Below are 10,972 nucleotides of genomic sequence, written 5' to 3'. Positions count from 1 at the left end.
GGTTCACATATCAACACTAACCCAACCCAAAAATTAGCGTGTCAGTTTCGTGTCAACCCAAAAATGACCCATTACCTATTAAGCTCAACACTAACACTAAAAATCCGTGTCGTGTTCGTGTCGTGTAATCGGGTCGTGTGTCATTTTGCCACCTCTACCCGCGGGTACCCGCGAATTAATTGGGACGGGTATGAGATGCAAAAATGATACCCATTAGGGTAATAGGACGGATACAGGTAATTCAAAAATAAACGGGTAAGGGTACTACCCGCGGGTACCTTACCCGTTGCCATCCCTAATTGTAAGTTCAGACCAGTGGCTCATTCTTTACTTGATGCAATGGTAGACAGGGGAGTGCAACATTTCATAATAGACTTGACAGAGTCTTGGTCTCAGCTGAATTTGCAGATTTTTGGGATCATTTCACTTGTCCAGTGCCTTCCTCATCATCACTCAGACCACCATCCATTGTTTATGGTTTGCTCTAAAGGTGTGGCTAAGGTTTGCGGTTTTGCTTTCAAACCATAAGCAATGGATGGTGGTCTTAGTGATGACGAGGAAGACATGAGAATGATTCTCATGTGTACTATCTATTTTTAGTCTCCAAGGTCAACCCATAATTACACATACAACCTTGATCCAGCCCATTCAAATTACATGTAGTTTATACTCGATCCGAATATATATTTCCAACAATTCTATTAACCGAGTTTAATGCTCAAAAGTGACTTGTTGGATATCCAAGGGCTTAATATGTACAAAATAATTGACCGGCCCTCAATGTGTTAAATTGAAAAAATTGAGGTCCAATTCATAAAAATAGAAAAGATCAAGGCCTCCGAATGATCTTTTCCTAGATAAATAAATAAAATACCATATGTTTCAAATTTCAAGAATTTTTTTTTTTTATCATTGATTGAGTTAGAAGATATATGATATATATAGACACACTTCATATTTTACACCTACCTATATACACTATAAAGACTAGGATTCAAGCTATTGACCAACACATCAAATATTTCTATAGATATTTCTTTTAATATATATCATCTTAAAAAGTCAATCTTAAAAGTCAATGTTTCAAAATAATAGGATTTTTTTTGTTTTGTTTCTTCCCCACTTCAATTTTCACTAGATCTGTATATGGGTCGGACCGGACCGGATTCAAACCGAACCTAACGGGTCTTATGTAAAAATGCTCATCTCAAGTCCAGTCCAGTCCACTATTAATTTAAACGGATTTGGACTTAAAAAATCAAATCTCAAGTCCATACCACCATCTAAAAAATATATATAATTTTTAATTATAAAAAATAAAATTTATTCTTAAAAATAAATATTTAATTATAAATATGTAAATTTTCTAATTAATATGAAGATCGTGCCGAACCATGCTATTTTCATCAATCCCAAGCCTGCCCAAAAAATAGGCGTGCTTTAGCAGGCCTGGACCGGGCTGGGCCTAAAACCTATTTTCATTATCCAAGCCCGGTCTACTAATATAGCAATTATTTGATTAGAATTGAAAAGCAATTATTTATAGTTATTTGAAAAGGAAATAAATAGCTATGGGTAACTACTAATATAGCAAGCATTAATGTATAATAGTTGAATCAAACATGCTTTTAATCTTTTTGGGTTTTGTATTCATAATCTGGATACCCAATGTATGTCCTCTAATTTTATTAGCTCACACAAGCCGGACTTCCTCTGCTTGGCCGAGCTAATGGTAGATTTCTCTAAAATTCATGGTCTAAAATTAATATGAAACTGATTGCGAAAAATGACAAGTTTGTTTCCTTGCTCTGGATTTTTCAATCATTACGACTTGCTATGCTGATTTTGGTAGTGTTTTTAGGTGAACAATTAAACTACTTTTAGTTCCTCACCTCGACATTGATCATTATATTTGCTTTGTATATGGAAGCGTTTGGCCAAACGGGCGTACTCTTCTTTATGCTGAAATTGCTACCCTCATGCGTAGATTTCCTGGTAATTGGACTACCATAGGCGATTTCAACGCCATCTTAGGAGCGCATGAAAGGACTAGTCGACCTCCTCTCCATGGACCCTGCCATGAGTTCAGAAGCTTTATCGACGAGTGTAACTTATTGGAGGTTCAGACCAGTGTCGCATTCTTTACTTGACGCAATGGTAGACAGGGGAGTGTAACATTTCATAATAGACTTGACAATTTCATCTGAATTTGGAGATTTTTGGGATCACTTCTCTTGTCCAGTGCTTCCTCGTGCTTCCTCGTCATCACTCAGACCACCATCCATTGTTTATGGTTTGCTCTAAAGGTGCGGCTAAGGTTTGCGGTTTTGCTTCCAAACCATAAGCAATGGATGGTGGTCTTAGTGATGACGAGGAAGACACGAGAATGATTTCCATGTGTACTATCTATTTTTAGTCTCTAAGGCGAACCATAATTACACATATAACCTTGATCCAGCCCATTCAAATTACATGCGGTTTATACTCGACCCGAATATATATTTCCAACAATTCTATTAACCGAGTTTAATGCTCAAAGGTGACTTTTTGGGTCACCAAGGGCTTAATATATACAAAATAATTGATCGGCCGTCAATATGTTAAATTAAAAAAAATTGGAGGTCCAATTCATAAAAATAGAAAAGATCAAGGCCTCTGAATGATCTTTTCCTAGATAAATAAATAAAATACCATATGTTTCAAATTTCAAGAATTTTTTTTATCATTGATTGAGTTAGAAGATATATGATATATATAGACACACTTCATATTTTACACCTACCTATATACACTATAAAGACTAGGATTCAAGCTATTGACCAACACATCAAATATTTCTATAGATATTTCTTTTAATATATATCATCTTAAAAAGTCAATCTTAAAAGTCAATGTTTCAAAATAATAGGATTTTTTTTTTGTTTTGTTTCTTCCCCACTTCAATTTTCACTAGATCTGTATATGGGTCGGACAGGACCGGATTCAGACCGGACCTAACGGGTCTTATGTAAAAATGCTCATCTCAAGTCCAGTCCACTATTAATTTAGACAGATTTGGACTTAAAAATCAAATCTCAAGTCCATACCACCATCTAAAAAATATATATAATTTTTAATTATAAAAAATAAAATTTATTCTTAAAAATAAATATTTAATTATAAATATGTAAATTTTCTAATTAATATGAAGATCGTGCCGAACCATGCTATTTTCATCAATCCCAAGTCTGCCCAAAAAATAGGCGTGCTTTAGCAGGCCTGGACCGGGCTGGGCCTAAAACCTATTTTCATTATCCAAGTCCGGTCTAAAGGACATGGGCCTGAACGGACCGAGCAGATATTTCACTAATATTGTGAAGGATACATAAATTAATTTATTATTATTTTATATGCAAAATAACAAATATGTGTGTTTTATTTGAATCCACAAAAATGGTAGGAAAATAGTAGGTAAAAAAAAGGTTTTGCTAAATACAGCCACTAAATTACTTATCACTGTCCTCACTTGGATATTTTCGCCTTTTTCATAATTTTCAACAAAAACATAAAATCCTCTCTCTCTCCCAAGCAAGAAATTGGAATTCTAAAAAAATGGACCCGAGAACTCCGGAAAATGATGATTTGGATCACGATTTGGAACTCGTGTTTTCGATTCAATTTTTAAAAAAAAAACTAACCTAGTGGATTATTGGTCCTTTTTATTTACCGTGTTGTCCAGCCATGAATGTTGTTTGTTGAGCGATTTCCGCAAGTGCACGGTTTCGCTTGTAGTAATAAAATATCGATCCCACAGGGAACGTATGATAATTTGAGTAGAATTTATTGTCCTTATTACATTCGTCTTCTCAAAGTTTATAGGAAAACGTTTATGGTTTGAAATGGTTTAAATTGGTTTAAATTGGTTTCTAATCCTAATTTTGGTTATAGTTAAGATTACAACATGTAGAGATTAAGTTTAGGTTAAAGTAGAATTCGAGACTTGTTTACACAAAGCAAGAAAACAACTTATAACTTTGATAAGATTATTAAGATGTAACAATTTATCGATTAACACAATTAATAGGCTTTGAACCGTAGAAATCTCTCTGGATCGGAGCATATTTCTACCTTAATCAAATTAGTATTTTATATCTGATAAGCCGCGATCACGATCATATCATCCGTAAAAACTAATTCTTTCAAGTGTTCAATAAAGTTTCTTTGTAAATTTGATTGTATGAAACGTTTTAATAAAAACACCAATTTATCATTTTGAAAATCATTTTGTCAGAACAATATCAAAATAACAACAAGAAGAATGTATTGAATTGAAAAGATATATTATTAATTTATTATGAATCGAATCAAGTTAACAGAGAAGAAGAAACATGGATAGCATTTTGACGAAATCTTTGAGTTCTGGGTTGTCAATCTTTCCCTCAAACTCCGTAAGTTTGTCAGACCCTTTTGCGCTTCAGCCGTTAGTTCCTCTCGTTGAATCTCGGAATAGAGATGGATCGTCTACTACCAGAATACAACTTATCTTCGAACCAAACTTGAACTCTAAACGACAACAATAATAACTACATATTGTGTCTTAAACTATTTACACAAACTTGTAACTTTATAACAAGTTTGTGTAACCAAACTATGAACTAGAACTACCAACATAACAACATTGAAATAATCAACATTGCACCACCCTAATTCTGAAACTTCTTCATCTATTTATAATATTCCAAGAGGTATGTTTGAAGAGACGTGTCCGTTGGTGAAGAGATGCCTCTATCCGGATGAACGGATACGTTGTTTGGAATTAAAACATGTGAAAACTGTGCAGGATCTTCGCTGTCTCAACTGAGATTATTAGAATCTCAGTCGCGACCTGGGGCTTGAGGGAGATTGCTGACGAAAACGTATTTCCGGTGCTGAAGTGAGCGTGTCGTGACCGAGATATTGGGAATCTCGGTCGCGACAAGGACTTATGCTCCAGCTCCCGACTGCTTCCCAACTCCTCGTATCGGTCTTCTGATCTTGCACGTGTTTTTAGCTCGTAAGTTTTTGCTCCGTTTTAGCTCCTATTTGGATTTTACCAAATAATTAAGTACCTTGTACAATAGAAATAAATATAGACGTAAAAGTATCCTGAATGAATATAATTAACATGATTTTCATATAAAACTGAGGTAAATATAACATTATTCATGTTTTTGACTTTGAAAGGGATTAGAGAGAGAATTTCAATTTTTGAATGGAAAAATGAAAAGAGTAAAAATATCAAAGAAGGGGCGGTGATAAGTAATTTAGGGTGGTATTTAGCAATCTAAAAAAAAGTAAAAAGTTAATTAGTATTTTACAAGGATATGGCTGAAGTTCAACAGGTACATTTCTAAACCAAACTTGTGACCAATGATAAACCAACTAACATCTATCGGCAGAGAAATTATACTATGGTTCCGTCCATTGGACCTTGCTAATAGAAACATGACAATTGTGTAATTTCTTTCCTTACACCAATCATCTCCCAATGAGGTAGCATGCTTCTTTCTTTTCATTGATTGAGTCCATTGCACCCGGTCCACCGTAGAAGATCTCCTACCGGCAACAATAACAATTATCATAATTGGCTAACATATGAATTCATACTGAAACTTTGTTTTTTTTACTGAAATTAAGAGAACTAAATTGAATATTACTGAACAGAAATAATAATACAATCATTTAAAAATAACAATAATTAAAATAAAAAAAGCTTATAAAAATAATAATGGTTCTAATAATAATAATTAATGATAAATTATTGAACTAAAATTACAGATACTAAAATTAAGTGACAAAGAACATAGTCTAATTACATAATTGAGAAATATAATTACATAATATATGTACAACTTATCCAAAATTTATAGAAAAATTGAGAATAATAATAATTAATTAAAAATATGCTGTCCTGGTGACAAGATGAATTTGGGATCAAACAAAGTTTTTCTGTCCTTAAAAGTCTGCCATTTAGATCCAAAATGTTGAATCCAATCATCTTGAGTTGAATGATATTTAAGATATTGTTTAACCTTAATTCCAGATTTATCACAATAATCCAATATTGCTTTGTTTTGATCTTCATATTTTTCCCAATCATTTATCTCACTTGAATATAAAAGTGCTACAGTGTAGAAAATGTCTTCATCTGGTATTACTGCTGACATCCTATCATCCCATCTGAATTAAATAACATTAATTTATCATTAGTAGAGAAGTAATTAATTTAATAAATAAATATAATCCAAGTAATTAAAATTAATTTATCATTAATATTCGGCAGACAAAAAATAACAAAGCCTTTTTGTATTGTACTATGATTATTTTGAAAGTTAAGATATATTTGGTTAAAAATCTAAAAAAAAAAAGGCAAAACGACCAAATGGTTAACGGTGACAAAAGATAGAGACCTTATAATGTGTTTTTCAAAAATGGAGACAAAATGACGTGTTAGGTAAAAAGGTATGGACTAATCCTAGGCCGACAGTCTAGACTATTTCAGATTCGAGCTGAGTAGGTCCTTCTCGGGTGGCAAAACTCTCCCACTAAGTATTTTAATCACAACTGGATTTCCATCTCCAGGATTCGAACCCTGATTTGATGGTTAAACTGATCCAGTACCTTAACCATATGGACCACGTACTTGATGGTATCCAAATAAATACATTAACTTTTTTAATCATTTAATTATTTTTTAAATTCTAAAGTAATAATCACCGACGGAAAATTTGGTTGAAATATCCGTCTGAAATAAACACTGACAAACTTTGTTCGGTAATAGTCGATTGTCACATAACATTTACCAACACAATTCTCAACCCCAGTTGGATTGGAATAGACTCCGACCGACCCAAAAATCGTGACGGTATGGGGAACATCAGACTTTTTACCGGCAGATATAAATCCGCCATAATCCGTCCCGAGATTTCAATTCACAGATTTCTACTCATTACCGACAGATATTTCTGTCGGCAATACACGTTTTTTTTGTAGTACATTAAAACCTCTATATAGGAATACTCTGTATAGGAATAACCTCTATTTTGTTATAAAAAAAACTCGGTCTCAACTTGGTAATAACCTCTATTTAGTAATAACCTCCCAATTGTTATACAAATAGTCTGGTTCTAAGTGTATTCCGATATAGAATTTTTACGGTAAATAACTAACTAACATAAATAACTAACTAACAACAAACAATTTAAACAAACAAAAGAACCACACACTTTGACACTTACTTGTCTCGAAGCAAAGGATAGAAAAGAATCGGTCCAGTAGTGATATTCCGAGCAAGAACAATATCTCTAAGAACACCCGAATCAAAGTCTGAAACTCTTGATTTCGGAACGAAAAGATTCAGCCACGGATGGGCTTCTTTATTTTCATCAACACCAACACCTGGAACCCTCGTCATGAATTCAACATACGACACGTCTTTTTTCGAGACGAAATCAGGAACCGACCTAAGTTGTTTTATAAAATCATCCATTTGTTTGGATATTGTCTTGCTAGTGAGTGTATCATAGCTGCTTGCTACTTCAATATTGTAGATAATTCCATGTTTTTTAATTAGGGATTCAATTTGAGAAATATTGTTTGGGGAGAAAAATGAAGTTTTCCATGTGTTTGGGGTACCATTGTCTAAAAGAATTCCACCTTCTAAATAGCTTATTTTGTGTTCTCTTTCTTTTCCATGGAGAGTGATGAATCTTTCTTGGTCTAGGATGAATGCTGTGAAATTGCTGTAGAGAATTTGTATCCATAACACCTGCATTTAATAAAAAATAAATTAAAATGGGGTATGAGATATATTCATATTGTGTTTTAATTTGATTAATTAGTCGCGGAGGAAGAGGGGGAAAAGACGGTACCAATACTGGTTTTGTCCACTGAGATAATGTCACGTCAGTGTAACTGCTGACGTGACATCATTTGAGTGAGGGACCAGTACTAGTCCCATCATTCCACAATAGAATTTCTTGAAAGAGGTGAACGTAGTCCCTCTCCACTGAGATGATGCCATGATAGTGCAACTGTCGACGTGACATCATTTGAGTGGGAGGGAGGACCAGTACTAGTCCCGTTGTTCCACAATGGAATTTCTCGAAAGAAGGTGCACGTGATTCGTTGCATCCATAACTATACGAATCATCATGTCTCATCCACTGAGATGATGCGACATCAGCGCAATTGCTAACGTGATATCATTTGAGTGGGAGACCAGTACTAGTCATGCCGTTCCATAGTAGAATTTCTCGAAAGAGAATGCACGTGATTCGTTGCATCCATAGTTATAGGAATCATCCGGTCCTGTCTACTGAGATGATGCCACATCAACGCAACTGCTGACATGACATCATTTGAGTGGAGGGACCAGTACTGGGCCTGTTGTTTTACATGAAATTTCTTGAAAGAGGGTGCACGAGATCCATTGCATCCATAACTACAAAAATCATATGGCCCTGCCCACTAAGATGATGTCACGTCAGCACAACTGCTGTCGCGGCATCATTTGAGTGGAGGACCCGTACTAATTGTGTATATAAATTTATAATATTATTTTTTCTTATTTTTATATAGTTGGAATATATTATATATATAAATTAAGCTTACCCTATCTAAAACATGTCCCAAGGGAATTCTTGCTCTGGTTATAACTCCAAATTGGCCTAAACCGCCCAAAACACCATAGAACAGCTCAGAATTATTCACTGGAGAACAAGTTACAAGCTCCCCTTTTCCTGAAAATAAGCAACATATTTTATTATTTTAATTTTTATTGATTAAAATTAATCTTTCAATTTGATAAATTAAGTCTTTGATTAATTATAGTTGCACATATTAAACTTCCAATAATAAAAAAAATCAACTTTAAATATAAAACTTATTTAGCATAGCCTTATTTAATTTTTATAATAATTCGAAAGCATTTTTTAACTATAAAAAATAAAACTTATTTCAATCACAAAATAATGCATTTTTCGATGCAAATAAAATGAAGGCAAAAAGCGTCATTAGGCCCTTAATCTTTCATATTTTGGTTCATTAAGTCCTTGATCTTTTATTTGGATACATTAAGAGCCTAATCTTTTATTTTTGGTCTCATTAAGCCATTGATGATAAAATTAGTAAGTTGTGAACATAAAATTCAGTTAACAGACTGTTATTCATTATATCTGCATTCGAAATTTGTATTTTTTAACTGTTTAAAAGCAGTTTTAGATGTGTAATGTCTCTATAGAAAAACTGTATAAACCTTAATTGAAACTGTAAAAAATATATATTTTTTTTTAATAATTTCAAATACAGATGAAGTTAATAACGTATTTTTAACAGAATTTTATGTTCACAACTTACTAATTTGGTCATCAAAGGCTTAATGAGACTAAAAATAAATGATCAGAAGCTTAATGTATCCAAATAAAAGATCAATGACTTAATGAACCAAAAAATGAAAAGATCAAGGGTCTAATGATGTTTTTTTTTTCCTAAAATAAATAAGTACTTTGAATTGAATTTATTCACTGGTCACCAGTTTAGTGAGCATGTGCTTAATGCATGAATAGAATGTAAATTACACCAATGGCTCCCTTACTTTAGACCTTATTTTCTTTATGGTCATTTACTTTCAAAATTAAACATAAAAGTCCCCTAATTTTACTTTTTTTCTAATACAAATGTCTCTTTTAAAGTAAAATCAAAATGAAAACGTTGAAGAATTAAAATTATTTAAAACTACATTTAAAACAACTTCAATTTTTCAAAAATCAGAATTTTTAGAGTTTTTCTCTTTTTAAACGATTATTTTCTCTCTTTGTACTAAACAATCTAAACAAAAAAAGTTTAAGAATTCAAAATTATTTAAAATATCATTTCGATCAGTTTTAAAGTGCTCAAATGTTAATAGATTTTGACGTTAATAATGTCAAAATTCATCAACTTTATATATGATTATATATATCATAAATGCAATGAAATGATACTTGACCAAATATTTCAGGTTAAACAAGTTATTTCTCTAAACAGCATTAAATTAGACGAGTTATTTCTGTAAATCGTATTATCGAACTAACCTGTAACAACATCCATCTCAAGAACATTAGTAATCTGAGGCCCCATCCGAAAACTCTGACCACTAATCCCACCATTAGAAAGAGTTCCCCCAACCGTCAAACCAAGAAAATCCGTCCAAGAGATCGGAGAAACACCTTCACCAACACAAACATTCAACACATCACTCCAAAGCTGCTCTCCTCCGACATCCGCGTATAAACCGCTCTTCGAAATCAAAATTCCGGCACCACCACTCTTAAATTCCCTCAACCCCCTCGAATCCACCACAACACCCCCATTATTATCAGAAACCATGGCTTGTCCACGTGTACTGTGCCCGTTCCCTCTCGCAGCCACTCCGAAAGGTGTAGAACAAGTGTATGAAGCTCCGATTAAGCTGGATATGTGTTGTACGGACGTTGGGAAAAGGACGGCTGCCGGTATGTTGTGGATTATGTTGCCGTAGTCTGTGGCGGCGGATTGTAAAGATAGGGGATCGAGGCGGAGGTGGTCTGAGAGTTCCGGTGGCATTGGACAATTTAGGGATTGTGAAGTTAGTGTTGAAGGGATTGTGAAGTTAATGATTAGGAAGAGGAAGAGGATTGGAGAATTTGATTTCGCCATTGGAGAAAGAATTTGAAGGTTTTTGAGTGGAAAATAGAAAGAAGTTGTGGTATATATAGGGGAAATTTTGGGTAAATTACACTTATGGTACCTCAAATTTAGGTCTTAATTTTTTAAGTGGATTGATAAATACTGCCCTCATTTTACTTATTACCATCCCCATTTGGATTTTTTTTTTTTTTTTTTTTTTTTTTTTGCATAATTTTGATCAAAAACTGAAAATTCTCTCTCCAAAGTCACAAACCCGAACAACAATAATTGAAATTATGAAAATAAT

The 10,972-nt window shown here is 33.4% G+C and overlaps 1 protein-coding gene across 1 annotated transcript; it reads right to left on the bottom strand.

Moving 5' to 3' along the window:
* Positions 1-5,909: 5,909 nt before the first annotated feature.
* On the bottom strand, positions 5,910-10,695 carry LOC136215144 (cytokinin dehydrogenase 2-like). Its single transcript, XM_066002919.1, has 4 exons — positions 10,092-10,695; positions 8,632-8,759; positions 7,257-7,786; positions 5,910-6,198 (listed from the first exon to the last, which is right to left on the bottom strand). The coding sequence occupies exons 1-4, from the start codon at positions 10,693-10,695 to the stop codon at positions 5,910-5,912; spliced, it is 1,551 nt and encodes a 516-aa protein (XP_065858991.1).
* Positions 10,696-10,972: the final 277 nt, after the last annotated feature.

This window comes from Euphorbia lathyris, chromosome 1 (assembly GCF_963576675.1).
Source record: "Euphorbia lathyris chromosome 1, ddEupLath1.1, whole genome shotgun sequence".
Classification (NCBI taxonomy): domain Eukaryota; kingdom Viridiplantae; phylum Streptophyta; class Magnoliopsida; order Malpighiales; family Euphorbiaceae; genus Euphorbia; species Euphorbia lathyris.
The sequence above is the reverse complement of the archived record's forward strand: the minus strand, read 5'-3'. Positions and strand labels throughout refer to the sequence as shown.

Excerpts from the sequence above, each read along its gene's own strand:
- LOC136215144 (XM_066002919.1), bottom strand. The coding sequence starts at position 10,695 with ATGGCGAAATCAAATTCTCCAATCCTCTTCCTCTTCCTAATCATTAAC. Across the intron at positions 8,760-10,091 it reads TGAGATGGATGTTGTTACAG|GAAAAGGGGAGCTTGTAACT; the intron begins GTTAGTTCGATA and ends GCTTATTTTCAG. Across the intron at positions 7,787-8,631 it reads TGGGACATGTTTTAGATAGG|GTGTTATGGATACAAATTCT; the intron begins GTAAGCTTAATT and ends TATTAAATGCAG.